We start from the raw sequence: 24798 nt of genomic DNA on the forward strand, positions 1-24798 counted from the left end.
CGCACACTCTGCCTGCCGCGCACTCTGGATGCCGCACACTCTGCCTGCCGCACACTCTGCCTGCCGCGCACTCTGCCTGCCGCACACTCTGCCTGCCGCACACTCTGCCTGCCGCACACTCTGGATGCCGCGCACTCTGCCCGCCGCGCACTCTGCCTGCCGCACACTCTGCCTGCCGCGCACTCTGCCCGCCGCGCACTCTGCCTGCCGCACACTCTGCCTGCCGCACACTCTGCCTGCCGCACACTCTGCCTGCCGCACACTCTGCCTGCCGCACACTCTGCCTGCCGCACACTCTGCCTGCCGCACACTCTGCCTGCCGCACACTCTGGATGCCGCGCACTCTGCCTGCCGCACACTCTGCCTGCCGCACACTCTGCCTGCCGCACACTCTGGATGCCGCACACTCTGCCTGCCGCACACTCTGCCCGCCGCACACTCTGGATGCCGCGCACTCTGCCCGCCGCGCACTCTGCCTGCCGCGCACTCTGCCTGCCGCACACTCTGCCTGCCGCGCACTCTGCCTGCCGCGCACTCTGCCCGCCGCGCACTCTGCCTGCCGCACACTCTGCCTGCCGCACACTCTGCCTGCCGCACACTCTGGATGCCGCACACTCTGCCTGCCGCGCACTCTGCCTGCCGCACACTCTGCCTGCCGCGCACTCTGCCTGCCGCACACTCTGGATGCCGCACACTCTGCCTGCCGCACACTCTGCCCGCCGCACACTCTGGATGCCGCACACTCTGGATGCCGCACACTCTGCCCGCCGCACACTCTGGATGCCGCGCACTCTGCCTGCCGCACACTCTGCCTGCCGCGCACTCTGGATGCCGCACACTCTGCCTGCCGCACACTCTGCCTGCCGCGCACTCTGCCTGCCGCACACTCTGCCCGCCGCACACTCTGGATGCCGCACACTCTGCCTGCCGCGCACTCTGCCTGCCGCGCACTCTGCCTGCCGCACACTCTGCCTGCCGCGCACTCTGCCTGCCGCGCACTCTGCCTGCCGCGCACTCTGCCTGCCGCACACTCTGCCTGCCGCACACTCTGCCTGCCGCACACTCTGCCTGCCGCACACTCTGGATGCCGCGCACTCTGCCTGCCGCACACTCTGCCTGCCGCACACTCTGCCCGCCGCACACTCTGGATGCCGCGCACTCTGCCTGCCGCACACTCTGCCTGCCGCACACTCTGGATGCCGCGCACTCTGCCTGCCGCACACTCTGGATGCCGCGCACTCTGGATGCCGCGCACTCTGGATGCCGCGCACTCTGCCTGCCGCACACTCTGCCTGCCGCACACTCTGCCTGCCGCACACTCTGCCTGCCGCACACTCTGCCTGCCGCACACTCTGCCTGCCGCACACTCTGGATGCCGCACACTCTGGATGCCGCACACTCTGGATGCCGCACACTCTGCCTGCCGCACACTCTGCCTGCCGCACACTCTGCCTGCCGCACACTCTGCCTGCCGCACACTCTGCCTGCCGCACACTCTGGATGCCGCACACTCTGGATGCCGCGCACTCTGCCTGCCGCACACTCTGCCTGCCGCACACTCTGGATGCCGCACACTCTGGATGCCGCGCACTCTGCCTGCCGCACACTCTGCCTGCCGCACACTCTGCCTGCCGCACACTCTGCCTGCCGCACACTCTGCCTGCCGCACACTCTGGATGCCGCACACTCTGGATGCCGCGCACTCTGCCTGCCGCACACTCTGCCTGCCGCACACTCTGGATGCCGCACACTCTGGATGCCGCGCACTCTGCCTGCCGCACACTCTGCCTGCCGCACACTCTGCCTGCCGCGCACTCTGCCTGCCGCGCACTCTGCCCGCCGCGCACTCTGCCTGCCGCACACTCTGCCTGCCGCACACTCTGCCTGCCGCGCACTCTGCCTGCCGCGCACTCTGCCTGCCGCGCACTCTGCCTGCCGCACACTCTGGATGCCGCACACTCTGCCTGCCGCGCACTCTGCCTGCCGCACACTCTGCCTGCCGCGCACTCTGCCTGCCGCACACTCTGGATGCCGCACACTCTGCCTGCCGCACACTCTGCCCGCCGCACACTCTGGATGCCGCACACTCTGGATGCCGCACACTCTGCCCGCCGCACACTCTGGATGCCGCGCACTCTGCCTGCCGCACACTCTGCCTGCCGCGCACTCTGGATGCCGCACACTCTGCCTGCCGCACACTCTGCCTGCCGCGCACTCTGCCTGCCGCACACTCTGCCCGCCGCACACTCTGGATGCCGCACACTCTGCCTGCCGCGCACTCTGCCTGCCGCGCACTCTGCCTGCCGCACACTCTGCCTGCCGCGCACTCTGCCTGCCGCGCACTCTGCCTGCCGCACACTCTGCCTGCCGCACACTCTGCCTGCCGCACACTCTGCCTGCCGCACACTCTGGATGCCGCGCACTCTGCCTGCCGCACACTCTGCCTGCCGCACACTCTGCCCGCCGCACACTCTGGATGCCGCGCACTCTGCCTGCCGCACACTCTGCCTGCCGCACACTCTGGATGCCGCGCACTCTGCCTGCCGCACACTCTGGATGCCGCGCACTCTGGATGCCGCGCACTCTGGATGCCGCGCACTCTGCCTGCCGCACACTCTGCCTGCCGCACACTCTGCCTGCCGCACACTCTGCCTGCCGCACACTCTGCCTGCCGCACACTCTGCCTGCCGCACACTCTGGATGCCGCACACTCTGGATGCCGCACACTCTGGATGCCGCACACTCTGCCTGCCGCACACTCTGCCTGCCGCACACTCTGCCTGCCGCACACTCTGCCTGCCGCACACTCTGCCTGCCGCACACTCTGGATGCCGCACACTCTGGATGCCGCGCACTCTGCCTGCCGCACACTCTTCCTGCCGCACACTCTGGATGCCGCACACTCTGGATGCCGCGCACTCTGCCTGCCGCACACTCTGCCTGCCGCACACTCTGGATGCCGCACACTCTGGATGCCGCGCACTCTGCCCGCCGCACACTCTGGATGCCGCGCACTCTGCCTGCCGCGCACTCTGCCTGCCGCACACTCTGGATGCCGCGCACTCTGCCTGCCGCGCACTCTGCCCGCCGCGCACTCTGCCCGCCGCACACTCTGGATGCCGCACACTCTGGATGCCGCACACTCTGGATGCCGCACACTCTGGATGCCGCGCACTCTGCCTGCCGCACACTCTGCCTGCCGCTCACTCTGCCTGCCGCACACTCTGGATGCCGCACACTCTGGATGCCGCACACTCTGCCTGCCGCGCACTGCCTGCCGCGCACTCTGGATGCCGCGCACTCTGGATGCCGCACACTCTGCCTGCCGCGCACTGCCTGCCGCGCACTCTGGATGCCGCACACTCTGCCGACCGGGAGGTTTCAACTAAACCAGATCTGATTGTCAGGGTGATAAAACCACAACCAGTTCGCCGTACTCCTACTGAACTCGAACCATCTATCTGGGTGTATTCCAGCTTCAAATCCTGCCCCTGTTCGCCACCTGAACATTCATCCGTGTCTCCCCGTGTAACGTTTTTGCTGCTAACTCCGAAACTAGCAGGAGTGGCACCTTCGGGATTGTTCCCTGTCAACATCAGGGTGCACGAGCAGTCCTCGCACCGGAATCATGTTCCATCTTTAATCTTTCCCTCTAGTAAGAGCCTAGTTGGTACATGATGGGCAGCACGGTAGCACAGTGGTTAGCACTGTGGCTTCACAGCTCCAGGATCCCAGGTTCGATTCCGGCTTGGGTCACTGTCTGTGCGGAGTCTGCACGTTCTCCCCGTGTCTGCGTGGGTTTCCTCCGGGTGCTCCGGTTTCCTCCCACAAGTCCCGAAAGACGTGCTTGTTAGGTGAATTGGACATTCTGAATTCTCCCTCAGTGTACCCGAACAGGCGCCGGAATGTGGCGACTAGGGGCTTTTCACAGTAACGTCATTTGAAGCCTACTTGTGACAATAATAAAGATTAATAAAGTTGATTGGGGATGACTTTGCTTGTTGGTGTGGGGGTGGTGGGTGTGGGGCTCCCTCGTGTGTGTGGTGGGGAGTGGGGTGGGTGCCCCTGTGCTTGTCTCGGGGAGTGGGGGATTCCCCTTATCTGTTAGTGGGTGGGTTGCCCTGGTGTGTGCGGGAGGAGTTCCCCATATCTGTGATGGGGGGGGGGGGTATTCTTCTAAGGGTGCCCCACTCTCTGTGAATCCTGCATTGCTGCCCCATCAGGCCCGGTCCTCCATTGCGGAACGTCAGTGGGGAACGTCACGGTGGAGTGTAGGCAGTGTGTTACTGCACAAAATTAGTCCTCGTACTTTATTATTCACATTAATACTCAGGCTCCCCCTCCCTCAGGTGGAAAAATTGGCACGGACGCAGTTCCTGTGGAAGATCGATGTTCATGAGCAGAAGGAGCGAGTCTATGAGATGCGGCGATGGAATGAAGCTCTTGTCACCAACATGTTACCAGAACACGTCGCTCGACATTTCCTCGGCTCGAAGAAGAGAGATGAGGTGATTGATGAGGTTGCATTTAGATCCCACATTCTCTCTCTCTCTGTCTCCCTCTCTTTGTTTCCTAACTCTCTCTCTCTCAATCCCTATCCTCAGCTGGTTGGTGATGCAGAGCGAGGCCAGCAGCGAGGGTTCAATCCCCGCACCGGCTGAGGTTATTTATGAAGGCCCCGCCTTCTCAACCTTGCCCCTCGCCTGAGGTGTGGTGACCCTCGGGTTAAATCAACACCAGTCAGCTCCCCCCCCCTCGCAAAGGGGAAAGCAGTCAGCTCCCCCCCCCTCGCAAAGGGGAAAGCAGTCAGCTCCCCCCCCCTCGCAAAGGGGAAAGCAGTCAGCTCTCCCCCCCCCCGCAAAGGGGAAAGCAGTCAGCTCCCCCCCCCTCGCAAAGGGGAAAGCAGTCAGCTCTCCCCCCCCCTCGCAAAGGGGAAAGCAGTCAGCTCCCCCCCCTCGCAAAGGGGAAAGCAGCCTGCTCCCCCCCCCCCTCGCAAAGGGGAAAGCAGCCTGCTCCCCCCCCCCTCGCAAAGGGGAAACCAGTCAGCTCTCCCCCCCTCGCAAAGGGGAAAGCAGTCAGCTCCCCCCCCCCTCGCAAAGGGGAAAGCAGTCAGCTCCCCCCCCCTCGCAAAGGGGAAAGCAGTCAGCTCCCCCCCCCTCGCAAAGGGGAAAGCAGTCAGCTCCCCCCCCCTCACAAAGGGGAAAGCAGTCAGCTCCCCCCCCCTCGCAAAGGGGAAAGCAGTCAGCTCTCCCCCCCTCGCAAAGGGGAAAGCAGTCAGCTCTCCCCCCCTCGCAAAGGGGAAAGCAGTCAGCTCTCCCCCCCTCGCAAAGGGGAAACCAGTCAGCTCCCCCCCCCTCGCAAAGGAGAAACCAGCCAGCTCTCCCCCCCCTCGCAAAGGGGAAAGCAGTCAGCTCTCCCCCCCTCGCAAAGGGGAAAGCAGCCTGCGGTCACCTGTGGCAACTTTGCCTTTGCTTTCATTCTGGAAGCTGTTACTGTAACATTTTCTCTGATATTTTCCTACTTGCAGGAATTGTACAGCCAGTCCTACGATGAGATTGGGGTGATGTTTGCATCGATTCCCAATTTTTCTGACTTCTACACCGAGGAGAGTATTAACAATGGAGGCATTGAGTGCCTGCGATTCCTCAACGAAATCATCTCGGATTTTGACGGTGTAAGTAGAGGTTTTGAATCGGCCTGATTTTACCCTACTCAAAATAAGGGACCTTGGAGCCAATGAAGAAATAGGAAAGGTGCCCAGGGGGGGCAGGCGTATTAACCGGACAGCAAGTGAGTGGCAGAGCGAATCTCCAGGCGAAGAGATTGTCAGAGAGAATGTTGATCTATCTCCGGAGAGAGAGAAGAGTTTTGGAAATATGTGCAGTTGGGTTCAAGGAAATGGGGAGAAGGGGAGTTAGAATCATAGAAAGGTTACACACAGAAGGAGATCATTCGACCCATCTTGTCCGTGCCGGCCCGAGGACACCCAGCTGCCCGCTCTAACCCCACCTTCCTGCACCCACTCCACAGCCCTGCAGCTCAGAGAACGTAAGGTGGCGATCCAGGTACCTTTTGAAAGAGTTTAGGGTCTCTGCCTCCACCGCCAACTCGGGAGACAAATTCCAGACTCCCCACTACCCTCTGCGTCACGTCCCCTCTACACCTTCTGCCTCTCATCTTGAATCTATGTTTCCTGGTTCTAGAATTCTCTGCCAACGGAAACAATTTGATCCTGTCCACTCTATCTCTTCCCCTCATAATTTTCTGCATCTCAATTAAGTCACCCCTCAGCCTTCTTTATTCCAAGGAAAATAACCCCAACCTATCCGATCTCTCCTCGTAGACACACATTTCCATCCCTGGCAACATTCTTGTAAGCCAAGTTTTTATCCAGTTCACCACATTTCCCTGTATCCCATGGGCTTTCATTTTATTGACCAATCTGCCATGTGGGACTTTGTCAAACGCCTTGCTAAAATCCATGTACACCACATCCACTGCACTACCTTCATCGACCTTCTTGTCACTTCTTCAAAGAATTCGATCAAATTTGTGAGGTAAGACCTCCCTTTAACAAATTCATGCTGACCATCCCTGGCTAGTCCTTGCCTTCCCACCTCAGGAAGGAGCTGCGCTCCGAAAGCTAGTGATTTGAAACAAACCTGTTGGACTTTAACCTGGTGTTGTAAGACTTCGTACTGTGCTCACCCCAGTCCAACGCCGGCATCTCCACATCTTTTCTATGTGACAGTTAATCCTATCTCGTGGGATTGGTTCTCGTAATTTGCCCACTATTGATGTTAGACTAACTGGCCTATAATTGTTTGGCATTTCCGTCAACCCCTTTTTAAACAATGGGACCACGTTTGCATTTCTCCAGTCCCTCGGTACCTCCCCTGTGTCTAGTGAGGATTGGAAAATCATCCTCAGAGCATCTGCGATCTCCTCCCTGACCTCCTTCAGCAGCCTCGGAAACAATCCATCTGGCCCTGGCGACTTAGCAACTTTCAAGGATTCCAGTCCTTCGCGTGCGTCCTCTCTCTATAAGGATCCTATCCAATATCTCGCAGTGTTCCTCCTGGACGACTGTATCTGCATCATCCATTTCCTTTGTAAACACAGAGACAAAATATTCATTTAAAACCCTTCCCACAGCCTCTGCATCTACACCCAAGTTCCCCTCTTCATCTCTGATAGGTCCCACTTTTTCCTTAACTAACCTTTTACCATTAATATATTGGTAAAGCATCATTGGGTTTTCTTTAACTATACTGGCCGATCTCTTTTCATGGCCTCTCTTTGATTTCCTTATTTCCTTTTTGACTTTGTCCCTGTAATTCCGATATTTGTCTAGACTATCTGCAATACTTATTTCTCAGTGCCTATCGTACACCTTCTATTTCTGTGTGATCTTCCCCTGTATTCCTCGAGACCACCGGGGGAGGGTCCAGATTTATAAGGACCACTCTTATTCCTGGAGGAGACGTGTCTACTTTGTACATTTAGGACCTCTCCTTTTGGTCTTTTCTTCTGGAGTTCCAGAGATTTACGCTCCAGTTGACAGTGATGGATGTTGATGTGTGCCTGGGACTAAGGGAAAGGATAATAAGTTTGGGATTCAGGGATATGAAATTGCTAATCTTCAGCCTGTGCCTGAACTCCCTTCCTTCCCCACTGATTCCAGTGTTTTCCATGGTCACTGTCTCACACTCCGAACTGACCCTGAGCTGAGAGCCCCTGATCCAAGTCCTCTCCATCGCAAGACCACTTTGTTCCATCTCTGCAACTTCTCTACCCTGCCTGAGCTGCCCTCGTCTGTGTCTTTGTCACCTCTCGCGTGGAACATTTCAAAGCTCCCCTAGCTTCTAATCTTCCAGCCTCCATAAGTTCAGTTCATTCAAAACTCTGCAATCTCAGCACGGTAGCACAGTGGGTAGCACTGTGGCTTCACAGCGCCAGGGTCCCAGGTTTGATTCCCCGCTGGGTCACTGTCTGTGCGGAGTGTGCACATCCTCCCCGTGTGTGCGTGGGTTTCCTCCGGGTGCTCCGGTTTCCTCCCACAGTCCAAAGATGTGCAGGTTAGGTGGATTGGCCGTGCTAAATTGCCCTTAGTGTCCAAAAAGGTTCCGTGGGGTTACTGAGTTATGGGGATAGGGTGGAGGCGTGGGCTTAAACTTAAGTAGTGTGCTCTTTCCAAGGGCCGGTACAGGCTTGATGGGCCAAATGGCCTCCTTCTGTGCTGTAAATTCTATGAGTCCTGCATGGATCCATTACCCGCTCTGCTTGCCGACCCCCTCGAAACTGCTCCCAGTCCAGAAACATCTCCTTTTTAAAACTTTCATCTTGAAATATGGCCTCACTCCCTGAATGCTTCAAGTTGTCTATCAGTCTCTGCTTGTCTCCTATCCCAGGAACCTCTGTCAGTGGATCTCTGATTATAAAGCCTTCTGCTGGGTTTAAAATTCAGCCGCAACCTCAGATTAATATCCTGTCCTTCTCCGCAGCTACTGGATGAACCACAGTTCCGAAACATCACCAAAATCAAGACCATAGGCAGCACCTACATGGCAGCATCTGGCTTAATACCAGATGCCAATCCGAACAGCTACAACACTACTGTTCAGGTAAGTCTCCCCTGACATTGTGTGTGTGAAAGAGCTTCTATTTGTGTGATCCCGCGTGTGTGGGATGTGGGCGTCGCTGGCCCAGCATTTACTGCCCATCCCTAATTGCCCTTGAAGGGTCAGTTCAGAGTCACCACATTGCTGTGGGTCTGGAGTCACGTGTAGGCCAGGCCAGGTGAGGACGGCAGATTTCCTTCCCTAAAGGATATTAGTGACCCAGATGGGTTTTTCCAACAATCGACAATAGTTTCATGGTCATCGTTAGACTTTTAATTCCAGATTTTTATTGAATTCACATTTCCCTATCTGCCCTGGTGGGATTGGAACCCGAGTCCCCAGAGCGTGAGTCTGGATCACTAGTCCAATACCACTACACCCCCAACTCCTCTCCACGGTTGGTACTGGCTACCAGATCATTTATTCCTTTATTCTGACTATTTTACAGAAGGATCACCAAATGCCTGCGAAGGACCACGGGCAACACCTTGCAGGCCTGGCTGACTTTGCTTTGGCAATGAAAGTCACATTAATGAACATCAATTATCAGTCATTTAATAACTTCATGCTACGGATTGGTAAGGGTTTTTACATTGTATCTGTTGTGGGGGTATGGGCTTCACTGGTTAGGTCAGTATTACCCACCCCCAATTGCCCTTTAGAAAATAGCCTTCTTGAACCGCTGCAGTCCCTGTGGTGTAGGTACGCCCCTGTGCTGTTAGGGAAGGAGTTCCAGGCTGTTGCCCCAGCGACAGTGAAGGAACGGCGATATATTTCCCAGTCAGCGTGGTGAGTGACTCAGAGGGGAACCTCCAGGTGGTGGGGTTCCCAGGTATCTGCTGCTCTTGTCCTTCTAGATGGTAGTGGTCGTGGGTTTGGAAGGTGCTGTCTGAGGAACCTTGGTCAGTTACTGCAGTACATCTTGTAGATGGGACACATGGCTACCGCTGTGCGTCGGTGGTGGAGAGAAAGAACAAAGAACAAAGAAAATTACAGCACAGGAACAGGCCCTTCGGCCCTCCCAGCCTGCGCTGATCCTGCTCCTTTATCTAAACCTGTCGCCTATTTTCCAAGGATCTACTTCCCTCTGTTCCCCGCCCGTTCATATATCTGTCTAGATGCATCTTAAATGATGCTACTGTGCCCGCCTCTACCACCTCCGCTGGCAAAGCGTTCCAGGCACCGACCACCCTCTGCGTAAAAAACGTTCTCCCTTAAACTTTCCCCCTCTCACCTTGAAATCGTATGGCCCCTTTTCGAGTTGGACTATTTACATACTGCTCTAAAAAACTCTCCTGGATGCTCCTTACAAATTCTGTTCCATCTACGCCTCCAACACTACATGAGTCCCATTCAATGTTGGGGAAGTTAAAATCTCCCATCACGACCACCCTATTGCTCCTATATTTTTCTATAATCTGTCTACATATTTGTACGTCTACTTCACGCTCGCTTTTGGGAGGCCTGTAGTAAAGTCCCAACAATGTTAGTGCACCCTTCCTATTTCTTAGCTCTACCCAGTGTCTCAGTGCTCGAATCCTCCATCGTGCCCTCCTTAATCACAGCTGTGCTACTCTGACCAGTAATCCAACTCCTCCGCCCCTTTTACCTCCCTCTCTATCCCTCCTGAAGCACCTATACACCAGGATATTTAGTTGCCAGTCTTGCCCTTCCCTCAACCAAGTCTCCGTAATACCAATAACATCATATTCCCAGGTACTAATCCAAGCCCTACCTTACCTGCTACACTTCTCGCATTGAAACAAATGCACCTCAGACCACCTGTCCCTTTGCGTTCTTCATCTCTTCCCTGTCTACTCTTCCCCTTAGTCACATTGAGTTTATTATCTAGTACCTTACTGGCTTTAGTTGCTGCCTCTTTCCTGACCTCTAACTTCCTAATCTGGTTCCCACCCCCCTGCCACATTAGTTTAAAACCTCTCCTACAGTGTTAGCAAAAACACCCCCTAGGACATTGGTTCCAGTCCTGCCCAGGCGTAGACCATCCGATTTGTAATGGTCCCACCGCCCCCAGAACCGGTTCCAATGTCCCAAAAATCTGAACCCCTCCCTCCTGCACCATCTCTCAAGCCACGTATTCATTCTGACTATTCTTGAATTTCTACTCTGACTGTCTCGTGGTACTGGTAGCAATCCTGAGATTACTACCTTTGAGGTCCTACTTTTTAACTTATCTCCTAACTCCCTAAATTCTGATTGTAGGACATCATCCCGTTTTTTACCTATATCGTTGGTGCCGATATGCACCACGACAACTGGGTGTTCACCGCCCAACTTAAATAGAGGTAAAAATCAAACACTTAAGCACCTACCTGATTCCCAAGCTGCACTCCGGCTCCCCCTCTCTCTCCCGCTCCCGGAAATGAAGGTCGCTGGAACCTGGGGGCAAGTTTAAACACGTACCTGAATCCCAAGCTGCACTCGCTGCGCTCCGGCTCACTCTCTCTCTCCCGTTCCCGAAAATGAAGGGCGCTGGAACCTGGGGACAAGTTTAAACACCTATCTTAATCCCAAGCTGTGCTCCGTCTCCCTCTCTCTCCCACTCCCGAAAATGAAGGCCGCTGGAACCTGGGGGCAAGTTTAAACACCTACCTGAATCCCAAGCTGCACTCGCTGCGCTTGAATGTTTGTGGAAGGGGGAACAATCAAGCGGGCTGCTTTGTCCTGGCTGGTGTCGAGCTTCGTTCTCCCCGTGTCTGCGTGGGTTTCCTCCGGATTCTCCGGTTTCCTCCCACAAGTCCCAAAAGACGTGCTGTTGGGAAATTTGGACATTCTGAATTCTCCCTGTGTACCCGAACAGGCGCCGGAATGTGGCGACTAGGGGCTTTTCACAGTAACTTCATTGCAGTGTTAATGTAAGCCTACTTGTGACAATTATAAAGATTATTATTATTCTTGAGTGTTGTTGGAGCTGCACTCGTCCAGAGAAGGGGAGAGTATTCTATCACACTCCTGACCTGTGCCTTGTAGATGGTGGACAGGCTTTGGGGGGTTCAGGAGGTGAGTTACTCACAAAGATTAAAGCAAATTACTGCGGATGCTGGAATCTGAAAGACAAACAGCGAATACTGGACAATCTCAGCAGGTCTGACAGGGTCTGTGGAGAGAGAATGGAGCGAACGTTTCGAGTCCAGATGACTCTCAAAGCTCGAGAGAACTGGAACCGCTCCCCCACCCCCCCCCCCCCCCCCCCCCCACCCCCCACCCCCCACACACACACACCAGGATAAATCTGCCCAAACTTCCAGTTCTCTCCTGCTTTGGCAGAGTCACCCAGACTCGAAACGTTCGCTCCCTTCTCTCTCCACAGATGCTGTCAGACCTGCTGAGGTTGTCCAGTATTCCCTCTTTTTGTTCCCGGCCTCTGACCTGTCCTGGTAGCCACAGTATTAATGTGGCTGGGTCCAGTCAGTTTCTGATCAATGATAACCCCCAGGGTGTTGATTGTGGGGATTCAGCGATGGTGATGCCATTGAGTGTCCAGGATCGATGGTTAGAATGACTCCAGACAGGGACATATAAATAAATCTCAATGTTTGTCAGATTTATGTAACCTCGATGTGTCTCAGATTTGTTTTAATGTGTTAAAATTACAACATGTACCGAACACTCATCCCATCTGTTAGACCCCTGAAACTGCGCATTGAGTGGATTGTTTTCAGTCTCCCGCTTTCTTTTCAGGAATGAACAAAGGAGCAGTTCTGGCTGGGGTCATTGGAGCTCGAAAACCACATTATGACATCTGGGGAAATACCGTCAATGTGGCCAGCAGAATGGAGTCAACCGGGCAGATGGGAAATATCCAGGTAATGGAGACCAAAGGTCGATGGTCAGAGTGCAGGATGGGCAGTCGATGGTCAGAGTGCAGGATGGGGAGTCGATGGTCAGAGTGCAGGATGGGGAGTCGATGGTCAGAGTGCAGGATGGGGTGTCGATGGTCAGAGTGCAGGATGGGGAGTCGATGGTCAGAGTGCAGGATGGGGAGTCGATGGTCAGAGTGCAGGATGGGGAGTCGATGGTCAGGGTGCAGGATGGGGAGGCGATGGTCAGAGTGCAGGATGGGCAGTCGATGGTCAGAGTGCAGGATGGGCAGTCGATGGTCAGAGTGCAGGATGGGGAGTCGATGGTCAGAGTGCAGGATGGGGAGTCGATGGTCAGAGTGCAGGATGGGGAGTCGATGGTCAGAGTGCAGGATGGGGAGTCGATGGTCAGAGTGCAGGATGGGCAGTCGATGGTCAGAGTGCAGGATGGGGTGTCGATGGTCAGAGTGCAGGATGGAGCAATCGATGGTCAGAGTGCAGGATGGGGAGTCGATGGTCAGAGTGCAGGATGGGGTGTCGATGGTCAGGGTGCAGGATGGGGAGTCGATGGTCAGAGTGCAGGATGGAGCAGTCGGTGGTCAGAGTGCAGGATGGGGAGTCGATGGTCAGAGTGCAGGATGGGGAGTCGATGGTCAGAGTGCAGGATGGGGAGTCGATGGTCAGAGTGCAGGATGGGGAGTCAATGGTCAGAGGCCAGGATGGGGTGTAAAGGGTGCCATCTCCGCTACTCCACTACTGGGCCGATATCTGGGGTTTGAATATCTGTGTGTGTCTCTCTCCAGCTGGCACTGAAACTTCAGAGGCCAGGGGATGTCGCACTGGGACACTTCCACTGAAGAGAGCACTGATTCAAGCCTGCCGTTTATTCCTAACCGACAGCCTGAGACTTATATCACACAGATCTCCAGACCCCTACCAATACCCAGGTGATTCTCTCTCTTGCCGGTGGTGCAACAGCCACCCGGTTCCTACTCCACTAGAGTAGCTTTCCCAAGAGAGAGAATAGGACACTGCTGTTTATTTCCTAACCAGCAGTCTGTCCTGAGTGAATCGCTCAAGATGACCCTCGATTCCTGAACCCGGAATTAAGGTGAGGAGTATTTTAACAATGACTTGGTCAGAGGTCGCTGGTGAGAGATTGAAGAATTTAAACGACTCCAATTATCATCAAATCAAGGTTTATTGTAAAACCCAGGTCAAAATCATCAACAGAAGAAACACAATACAATCTTATACTCTAATATACACTATGTCTATTCAAAGGTAATATAGCGGACACAACGAAAATTCTTATGCTTACACAGATTTTAGCAATATCACAGGCACAAAACAAGTTCCCTTCCCCAAAGCCTCAACCACTATTAAAATCAAGGGAGTTTCGTAAGCTGCTGCGGAGTACTTACGGTCACAGGCTGCAGAGGTCAAGTCAGGGGTGCAGAGGTCGAGCCAGGAACGAAGAGCCCCCCAATTGAAAACACAGCCCCTTTTATATTGCTTTACCTGGCTTTGTTCTGTGATCGGCCAGCCCCTTTTGCATTGAAAAGGTAAGTTTTAAAGTTCCCGCTGGTCCCGCCCCCTTTGAGCCGGTCAGAGCTGTCGAGATGGGAGTACCTCCCCTAGGTCCGCCTCCAGTCTGTTTTTTGAGATAACGAGGTTGAGCTCCCTTGAAGATTTTCAAAGACTTCCATCTGCTCCGGAGATGCTGCTATGTTGATGGGGTGTTGATTGGATTCTGCTCTGGTGGAGGCCAGGTCATTTACATTTGCATGGGGCTATGACCATCCCATTGTCCTGCTTGCATGCAAGCCTCCTGTGTATTCCCGTGCCCCTTTGTCTGTGTCTTGATGTTATCTTGTTGTCTGGCTCCTTCTTCCTTGTAGCTCCTAGGGGGGTGTTTGTAAATATTTATGTGCTTATGTCCCCACTCAGCTCAGCGGGCCAAGCCTGCTGGGAAAACTGGTTCTGTTCCCTTGGCTGGAAAGTCAGTTTACAGTCTCTGAGTTTCTCCAAAAGGGCCGAATTGCCCGAAAACCTTACAGATGCCCCTTCGATACGTCCCTACCTGCTTGGACCGTATCGACACAGGTGAAGGGCAATTATTTCCTTTTGTGTGGACCGTAGGTCCCCCCCCAACAACATGCGAAACTACAAGTCCCAAGACAGTTCCCTTAATCTAGGCTACCCCTGATTTCAATGAAAGGGAAAGACAAGACCATACTTAATTCAAGCAGACAGTAACATATACACATTGCACCGGAACCCCAAACGTAAGGGTCCCTGTACATATATCCCACTCAAGTACACATTTCACCGGAACCCCAAACGTAAGGGTCCCTGTACATATATCACAGTCAAGTAACTGGGACCTGCGAATCCATACAACTATTTACAATTGCATCTGTTTATTTCATCAAGGATCCTCCTTTCTTGGCTGCACTTCGCTTCTTCCCGTTGAGGGCTCTTCATTTATCCTCCATCGTCGATACCTGCAGCTGAAAGGTTTAGTCCAACTGAGGCGGCAGCATAATGTACCCCCTGTACAACATTTCCTTTGTGGGGGCAAACACTAAACCATTCTCAGGCTCCCCCCTGGTGGTGATCGGACAGTTGTGAGGGTCGATCGGTTGGGCTGTGGGCAGGGGTCGCTTTACCTGAACCAGCAGTTCGGTAGCTTCTACAGTCATCCCTTCCCTGGGCGTTACACATCCCTCCCCACTGCGGTCAATTTATCCCGTTCCCTGGGTTCTGCCACCACCTTACAAAAGTGATTAATGCCCCTTGTGGACATGCCTTGGTAGATCCCCATGAACACAAATAAATGCCCTGGTCAGAAGCCCACCCCTTATCCCCGCAAACGGTGATCCTACCCGGTGACCCCGTGATGGTCCGTTAGGTGTTGTCCAGTCCGTTCCCAGTCCGAGGACCGATCCCTCATGTCCAGCCTCAGCTTCCTGGGCCACCACCGTCTCCCCAAAGGAACGTCCCCCTCACAGGTTGAACACACCCGCCTGCCCTCAGTCACCCTAACCCGGTCAGTCGAAGGACTCTTCTGTCTCGCCTCTGCGGAGTTCTCCCGGTCCCACCATCGCCAAGATCAGCAAACTCCACATCGTCGGGTGCCCCATCTGTAAAAACAAAACACATTCTTGCCTCTACAGCCCTACCTACCTTGAAGTGCATGGGTGCTATCCGGTGGCGGCAGCAGCTCCTGCTTTGAAGTTGCCGCAGCCTGTCTGGGGTTCTGTGTTTACAGCCCGGCTGCACCAGGGTCCTAGTGCCTGGTGCTTCATCATTTTACCCTTGCACCAGGCGCTTCTGTGTTCCCACGATCCTAAATACCTCACACACAACTACACACTAATTAGAACTAACAGGGGGGGAATGCTATATACAATGCCACCCGTCTCCGGGTGGCCAAATTAAAACTGTGCCCCGCTAAACTGGGGCAGTTCACCTATTTGGTCCAATGGCTCGGGCCAGACCGTCCCCTCCCAGGGGTTCGGGCTGCCCCTTGCCTCTCCTTTCCCAACAGGGTTCGGTGATCCCTCATCGCTCCCTTCCACTCGGGCCCCCTTACTGCGGGACCGGGTGACAGGGAGATGGGATGGGGACCATCTTACCGGGGGCTTGGAGACCCGATTGCTCCTTCGTCCCCTGACTGGTTCCCAAACCCAAGGTGATACCTCCACTTCCTCCGCCTCCTTAGCCTCTATACTAAGGCAGGCCACCTGACCCACAGGTAAGGGCTTGGGAATCGTTCCTGTCCCTGGGCTGGGTGCTTGCAGCACTGTCGGTCTCTTTGGGACTGCCCCTTCGGGACAGCACCTTGTCACCGGTTGTGTGACCGTGGAGTCAGGGACCTCCCCCACCGTCGTTAATTCTACGGGGGGTTTCTCCACTACCACCCCCCGTCTTCCCCCCACCTTGCTCTTTTTTGTCCTTATGGGGTGGAACAATTTAAATTGACTGATGTGGCGTTCGCATGGGTCCCACCTTAAGGGATTTAAACTGCAAATAGCCCCTGAGGCAGCCTCCAGAATGGGACCCTGCACCTGGACCGGACCAGGGTCTGGGGCTAGAACTACCCCTGCGCTCCCTTTTTCCTGAGGCTGCTCCCTGGGTAGTCATACGGGTTCTTGTGGTGTGGGTGCGGGCAGGCCCTGGCCCGTTGCCATTGCCACCTGTCCCGACCCAGCTGTTAGGCTCTGCAAAAAGGCTAAAAGTTTCTTTACCTCGAAGGTTTCCGGGGCAGCTGCTCCTGCCGCCGGGGTCTGACTCTCTACTGCGGGAGCCCTCTCCTGCTTGCTAGGGTTTTTACATTCCCTCTTGAAATGCCCGGCCTTCCCACACCCGTAGCATACCGGTTTCTCGTCGGAGGTCCGGGTGCCCACATGCTTCCACTCTCTCTTAGGGGCTGCTGGCGCGATTTCATGCACCCTACCCTTAAGGGGCTTGTCCTCACCCCTCTCCCCATTACGATATGCGAGGGTAAGTTTCCTAAGGACCTCTTCCTCATTAAGGTCCGGACTCTGCGGGTCGAACCAGTGTTCGGCTTTTGCCCTAACGTTAGGGAGACAGTTGGCAACTAGGGTCTTCAGCCAGTGGGCGGTTCTTTCCCCTAAATTCCGTCTATCCGCTTGAACCCCGCATGCCTCCATATAGACAATCCACAGCCTGTCTGCGAACATGGTGGGAGATTCCCCTGGTTGCTGCTTGGTTTCCCCCACTCTCATGAAAGGGCTCCCCAGATTCAAGCCCATCGCCTCCAGAACAGCAGTCTGTGCGGCCGCCCATGTGTCAGGTCTTCCCCCATTCCCAGAGGTCACTGTCCTGCATAGCTGTGCATCTAGGGTCATCAGGAGCATCTTTATTTGCTCCCCTTCGTCGCAGTCATTGATGTTGGCAGCCTGTTCCACCTCCATAAAATGCAGCGACGGATCCCCCTTTGGAGTTAGTCTGGGAACGTGGGCCACCATCCCCCTGAGCGCGGATGCCCCATGAGGAACGATAATGTCGCCCTCAACCGGTCCCCTGTTTGCCATCCCCGCCGGGGGACCATACCTTCTTTGCCTGACAGGGCACATCTGCCCTACCTGGGGTTCCTGCTCCTCCTCCCCACTGTCCAGCTCTCCTGCCTCGTTGGGTAGCCCCCCTGTCCCCGGGCTAGCTACCCATATAGGAGACGCCGCTATCTGGGGATACACTGCCGACCCCCCTTGGACTTGCCCCTGAACGTGCAGCCCGATCCCCCCCTGCCGACCCGGACATGATCCCGGTGCCTCAGGAGGCGGTCTATTCCCCTTGGCCTTTGGGGAATCATCCGCTGCGAGGAGCACCTTGCCCCTAGGGAACCCCCCTGGACCTACCAGGTGTATCTGTCCCCTGAACCTGGACAAGGCCTCCTCCAACTCCGTTATTCGTGCCTGGCACGGCCCATGGGCACAGTCCCCTATTTCCTCGCGAGCCACTCGGTATGCTGCCTGGATGTCCCGGAACTTCCCCTCCAGCTTCCTACACTGCTCTGTACTCCGAGCATAGAGTTCCTGGAGCCTCCGTTCCTTTTCTTTACCCTCCACTATCTGGCAGTGGAGATAGTCCTTCTCACACCGGTTAGACTCGCTTTCCTGTTTCATTTCTGCCACTTCTTCCCGCAGTCGTTCCGCTGCGCTAGCGCTGTCCCCTGCGCTGGCCCTCACTTCTCTCAACTCCTGCTCTAACTCTTCGACCCTATCCTCAGTTTTGACTACCTGCTCGGACAGGCAAACCAGCCAAACTGCCTTCTCCAAGTGCTTTTTGTGCGCCTTGCTTTCTGTCCATGCAGCCGCTGCCATTACCGGTTGCTCTGCATTGATCAATTCTGAGACCCAAGGTTTGGTGAGGTTGACCTTTTGCCACAAATATGAGGATATTCTCTCCTCCATTTTGCTTCGTTCCCTCACCCCCTCTGCCAAGTCACATACTCCAAACCACCGGGCTCCTGCCCCGGTCGCCATTGTAGAGGGTGCCATCTCCGCTACTCCACTACTGGGCCGATATCTGGGGTTTGAATATCTGTGTGTGTCTCTCTCCAGCTGGCACTGAAACTTCAGAGGCCAGGGGATGTCGCACTGGGACACTTCCACTGAAGAGAGCACTGATTCAAGCCTGCCGTTTATTCCTAACCGACAGCCTGAGACTTATATCACACAGATCTCCAGACCCCTACCAATACCCAGGTGATTCTCTCTCTTGCCGGTGGTGCAACAGCCACCCGGTTCCTACTCCACTAGAGTAGCTTTCCCAAGAGAGAGAATAGGACACTGCTGTTTATTTCCTAACCAGCAGTCTGTCCTGAGTGAATCGCTCAAGATGACCCTCGATTCCTGAACCCGGAATTAAGGTGAGGAGTATTTTAACAATGACTTGGTCAGAGGTCGCTGGTGAGAGATTGAAGAATTTAAACGACTCCAATTATCATCAAATCAAGGTTTATTGTAAAACCCAGGTCAAAATCATCAACAGAAGAAACACAATACAATCTTATACTCTAATATACACTATGTCTATTCAAAGGTAATATAGCGGACACAACGAAAATTCTTATGCTTACACAGATTTTAGCAATATCACAGGCACAAAACAAGTTCCCTTCCCCAAAGCCTCAACCACTATTAAAATCAAGGGAGTTTCGTAAGCTGCTGCGGAGTACTTACGGTCACAGGCTGCAGAGGTCAAGTCAGGGGTGCAGAGGTCGAGCCAGGAACGAAGAGCCCCCCAATTGAAAACACAGCCCCTTTTATATTGCTTTACCTGGCTTTGTTCTGTGATCGGCCAGCCCCTTTTGCATTGAAAAGGTAAGTTTTAAAGTTCCCGCTGGTCCCGCCCCCTTTGAGCCGGTCAGAGCTGTCGAGATGGGAGTACCTCCCCTAGGTCCGCCTCCAGTCTGTTTTTTGAGATAACGAGGTTGAGCTCCCTTGAAGATTTTCAAAGACTTCCATCTGCTCCGGAGATGCTGCTATGTTGATGGGGTGTTGATTGGATTCTGCTCTGGTGGAGGCCAGGTCATTTACATTTGCATGGGGCTATGACCATCCCATTGTCCTGCTTGCATGCAAGCCTCCTGTGTATTCCCGTGCCCCTTTGTCTGTGTCTTGATGTTATCTTGTTGTCTGGCTCCTTCTTCCTTGTAGCTCCTAGGGGGGTGTTTGTAAATATTTATGTGCTTATGTCCCCACTCAGCTCAGCGGGCCAAGCCTGCTGGGAAAACTGGTTCTGTTCCCTTGGCTGGAAAGTCAGTTTACAGTCTCTGAGTTTCTCCAAAAGGGCCGAATTGCCCGAAAACCTTACAGGGGTGTCGATGGTCAGAGTGCAGGATGGGGAGTCGATGGTCAGAGTGCAGGATGGGGAGTCGATGGTCAGAGTGCAGGATGGGGAGTCGATGGTCAGAGTGCAGGATGGGGAGTCAATGGTCAGAGGCCAGGATGGGGTGTCGATGGTCAGAGTGCAGGATGGGGAGGCGATGGTCAGAGTGCAGGATGGGGAGTCGATGGTCAGAGTGCAGGATGGGGAGGCGATGGTCAGAGTGCAGGATGGGGAGTCGATGGTCAGAGTGCAGGATGGGCAGTCGATGGTCAGAGTGCAGGATGGGGTGTCGATGGTCAGAGTGCAGGATGGAGCAATCGATGGTCAGAGTGCAGGATGGGGAGTCGATGGTCAGAGTGCAGGATGGGGTGTCGATGGTCAGGGTGCAGGATGGGGAGTCGATGGTCAGAGTGCAGGATGGAGCAGTCGGTGGTCAGAGTGCAGGATGGGGAGTCAATGGTCAGAGGCCAGGATGGGGTGTCGATGGTCAGAGTGCAGGATGGGGAGTCGATGGTCAGAGTGCAGGATGGGGAGTCAATGGTCAGAGGCCAGGATGGGGTGTCGATGGTCAGAGTGCAGGATGGGGAGTCGATGGTCAGAGTGCAGGATGGGGAGTCGATGGTCAGAGTGCAGGATGGGGAGTCGATGGTCAGAGTGCAGGATGGGGAGTCAATGGTCAGAGGCCAGGATGGGGTGTCGATGGTCAGAGTGCAGGATGGGGAGGCGATGGTCAGAGTGCAGGATGGGGAGTCGATGGTCAGAGTGCAGGATGGGGAGTCGATGGTCAGAGTGCAGGATGGGGAGTCGATGGTCAGAGTGCAGGATGGGGAGTCGATGGTCAGAGTGCAGGATGGGGAGTCGATGGTCAGAGTGCAGGATGGGGAGTCGATGGTCAGAGTGCAGGATGGGGAGTCGATGGTCAGAGTGCAGGATGGGGAGTCGATGGTCAGAGTGCAGGATGGGGAGTCGATGGTCAGAGTGCAGGATGGGGAGTCAATGGTCAGAGGCCAGGATGGGGTGTCGATGGTCAGAGTGCAGGATGGGGAGGCGATGGTCAGAGTGCAGGATGGGGAGTCGATGGTCAGAGTGCAGGATGGGGAGTCGATGGTCAGAGTGCAGGATGGGGAGTCGATGGTCAGAGTGCAGGATGGGGAGTCGATGGTCAGAGTGCAGGATGGGGAGTCGATGGTCAGAGTGCAGGATGGGGAGTCGATGGTCAGAGTGCAGGATGGAGCAGTCGATGGTCAGAGTGCAGGATGGGGTGTCGATGGTCAGAGTGCAGGATGGGGAGTCGATGGTCAGAGTGCAGGATGGGGAGTCGATGGTCAGAGTGCAGGATGGGGAGTCGATGGTCAGAGTGCAGGATGGGGTGTCGATGGTCAGAGTGCAGGATGGGGTGTCGATGGTCAGAGTGCAGGATGGGGAGTCGATGGTCAGAGTGCAGGATGGGGAGTCGATGGTCAGAGTGCAGGATGGGGAGTCGATGGTCAGAGTGCAGGATGGGGAGTCGATGGTCAGAGTGCAGGATGGGGAGTCGATGGTCAGAGTGTAGGATGGAGCAGTCGATGGTCAGAGTGCAGGATGGGGAGGCGATGGTCAGAGTGCAGGATGGAGCAGTCGATGGTCAGAGTGCAGGATGGGGAGTCGATGGTCAGAGTGCAGGATGGAGCAGTCGATGGTCAGAGTGCAGGATGGGGAGTCGATGGTCAGAGTGCAGGATGGGGAGTCGATGGTCAGAGTGCAGGATGGGGAGTCGATGGTCAGAGTGCAGGTTGGGGAGTCGATGGTCAGAGTGCAGGATGGGGAGTCGATGGTCAGAGTGCAGGATGGGGAGTCGATGGTCAGAGTGCAGGTTGGGGAGTCGATGGTCAGAGTGCAGGATGGAGCAGTCGGTGGTCAGAGTGCAGGATGGGGAGTCGATGGTCAGAGTGCAGGATGGGGAGTCGATGGTCAGAGTGCAGGTTGGGGAGTCGATGGTCAGAGTGCAGGATGGAGCAGTCGATGGTCAGAGTGCAGGATGGGGAGTCGATGGTCAGAGGCCAGGATGGGGTGTCGATGGTCAGAGTGCAGGATGGGGAGGCGATGGTCAGAGTGCAGGATGGGCAGTCGATGGTCTGAGTGCAGGATGGGGAGTCGATGGTCAGAGTGCAGGATGGGGAGTCGATGGTCAGAGTGCAGGATGGGGAGTCGATGGTCAGAGTGCAGGATGGGGAGTCGATGGTCAGAGTGCAGGATGGGGAGTCGATGGTCAGAGGCCAGGATGGGGTGTCGATGGTCAGAGTGCAGGATGGGGAGGCGATGGTCAGAGTGCAGGATGGGGAGTCGATGGTCAGAGTGCAGGATGGGGAGTCGATGGTCAGAGTGCAGGATGGGGAGTCGATGGTCAGAGTGCAGGATGGGCAGTCGATGGTCAGAGTGCAGGATGGGGAGTCGATGGTCAGAGTGCAGGATGGGGAGTCGATGGTCAGAGTGCAGGATGGGCAGTCGATGGTCAGAGTGCAGGATGGGGAGTCGATGGTCAGAGTGCAGGATGGGGAGTCGATGGTCATAGTGCAGGATGGGGAGTCGATGGTCAGAGTGCAGGATGGAGCAGTCGATGGTCAGAGTGCAGGATGGGGAGTCGATGGTCAGAGTGCAGGATGGGGAGTCGATGGTCAGAGTGCAGGATGGAGCAGTCGATGGTCAGAGTGCAGGATGGGGAGTCGATGGTCAGAGTGCAGGATGGGGAGTCGATGGTCAGAGTGCAGGATGGGGAGTCGATGGTCAGAGTGCAGGATGGGGACTCGATGGTCAGAGTGCAGGATGGGGAGTCGATGTTCAGAGTGCAGGATGGGCAGTCGATGGTCAGAGTGCAGGATGGGGAGTCGATGGTCAGAGTGCAGGATGGGGAGTCGATGGTCAGAGTGCAGGATGGGGAGTCGATGGTCAGAGTGCAGGATGGAGCAGTCGATAGTCAGGGTGCAGGATGGGGAGTCGATGGTCAGAGTGCAGGATGGGGAGTCGATGGTCAGAGTGCAGGATGGGGAGTCGATGGTCAGAGTGCAGGATGGGGAGTCGATGGTCAGAGTGCAGGATGGAGCAGTCGATGGTCAGAGTGCAGGATGGGCAGTCGATGGTCAGAGTGTAGGATGGAGCAGTCGATGCTCAGAGTGCAGGATGGGGAGTCGATGGTCAGAGTGCAGGATGGGGAGTCGATGGTCAGAGTGCAGGATGGGGAGTCGATGGTCATAGTGCAGGATGGGCAGTCGATGGTCAGAGTGTAGGATGGAGCAGTCGATGCTCAGAGTGCAGGATGGGGAGTCGATGGTCAGAGTGCAGGATGGAGCAGTCGATGGTCTGAGTGCAGGATGGGGAGTCGATGGTCAGAGTGCAGGATGGGGAGTCGATGGTCAGAGTGCAGGATGGGGTGACGATGGTCAGAGTGCAGGATGGGGAGTCGATGGTCAGAGTGCAGGATGGGGAGTCGATGGTCAGAGTGCAGGATGGGGAGTCGATGGTCAGAGTGCAGGATGGGGAGTCGATGGTCAGAGTGCAGGATGGGGTGACGATGGTCAGAGTGCAGGATGGGGAGTCGATGGTCAGAGTGCAGGATGGGGAGTAGATGGTCAGAGTGCAGGATGGGGAGTCGATGGTCAGAGTGCAGGATGGGGAGTCGATGGTCAGAGTGCAGGATGGGGAGTTGATGGTCAGAGTGCAGGATGGGCAGTCGATGGTCAGAGTGCAGGATGGGCAGTCGATGGTCAGAGTGCAGGATGGGGAGTCGATGGTCAGAGTGCAGGATGGGGAGTCGATGGTCAGAGTGCAGGATGGGCAGTCAATGGTCAGAGTGCAGGATGAGCAGTCGATGGTCAGAGTGCAGGATGGGGTGTCGATGGTCACAGTGCAGGATGGGCAGTCGATGGTCAGAGTGCAGGATGGAGCAGTCGATGGTCAGAGTGCAGGATGAGCAGTTGATGGTCAGAGTGCAGGATGAGCAGTCGATGGTCAGAGTGCAGGTTGGGGAGTCGATGGTCAGAGTGCAGGATGGAGCAGTCGGTGGTCAGAGTGCAGGATGGGGAGTCGATGGTCAGAGTGCAGGATGGGGAGTCGATGGTCAGAGTGCAGGACGGAGCAGTCGATGGTCAGAGTGCAGGATGGGCAGTCGATGGTCAGAGTGTAGGATGGAGCAGTCGATGCTCAGAGTGCAGGATGGGGAGTTGATGGTCAGAGTGCAGGATGGGGAGTCGATGGTCAGAGTGCAGGATGGGGAGTCGATGGTCATAGTGCAGGATGGGCAGTCGATGGTCAGAGTGTAGGATGGAGCAGTCGATGCTCAGAGTGCAGGATGGGGAGTCGATGGTCAGAGTGCAGGATGGAGCAGTCGATGGTCTGAGTGCAGGATGGGGAGTCGATGGTCAGAGTGCAGGATGGGGTGACGATGGTCAGAGTGCAGGATGGGGAGTCGATGGTCAGAGTGCAGGATGGGGAGTCGATGGTCAGAGTGCAGGATGGGGAGTTGATGGTCAGAGTGCAGGATGGGGAGCCGATGGTCAGAGTGCAGGATGGGGAGTCGATGGTCAGAGTGCAGGATGGGGTGACGTAGGTCAGAGTGCAGGATGGGGAGTCGATGGTCAGAGTGCAGGATGGGGAGTTGATGGTCAGAGTGCAGGATGGGGAGTCGATGGTCAGAGTGCAGGATGGGGAGTCGATGGTCAGAGTGTAGGATGGGGAGTTGATGGTCAGAGTGCAGGATGGGGAGTCGATGGTCAGAGTGCAGGATGGGCAGTCGATGGTCAGAGTGCAGGATGGGGAGTCGATGGTCAGAGTGCAGGATGGGCAGTCAATGGTCAGAGTGCAGGATGAGCAGTCGATGGTCAGAGTGCAGGATGGGGTGTCGATGGTCACAGTGCAGGATGGGCAGTTGATGGTCAGAGTGCAGGATGAGCAGTCGATGGTCAGAGTGCAGGATGGGCAGTCGATGGTCAGAGTGCAGGATGGAGCAGTCGATGGTCAGA

At 55.6% G+C, this 24798-nt stretch overlaps 1 protein-coding gene across 3 annotated transcripts in view; it reads left to right on the plus strand.

The window, feature by feature from the left end:
- Nucleotides 1-24798, plus strand: part of adcy3a (adenylate cyclase 3a) — a 459057-nt gene that overhangs the window by 426701 nt on the left and 7558 nt on the right. For all 3 annotated transcript variants that reach the window (XM_072515495.1, XM_072515496.1, XM_072515491.1), the window contains 5 exons: nucleotides 4350-4508; nucleotides 5528-5674; nucleotides 8505-8624; nucleotides 9070-9199; nucleotides 12324-12448. In XM_072515495.1, coding sequence (XP_072371596.1) covers nucleotides 4350-4508; nucleotides 5528-5674; nucleotides 8505-8624; nucleotides 9070-9199; nucleotides 12324-12448 — 681 coding nt within the window. The remainder of the gene's footprint in view (nucleotides 1-4349; nucleotides 4509-5527; nucleotides 5675-8504; nucleotides 8625-9069; nucleotides 9200-12323; nucleotides 12449-24798) is intronic.

This window comes from Scyliorhinus torazame, chromosome 1 (assembly GCF_047496885.1).
Source record: "Scyliorhinus torazame isolate Kashiwa2021f chromosome 1, sScyTor2.1, whole genome shotgun sequence".
Lineage (NCBI taxonomy): Eukaryota > Metazoa > Chordata > Chondrichthyes > Carcharhiniformes > Scyliorhinidae > Scyliorhinus > Scyliorhinus torazame.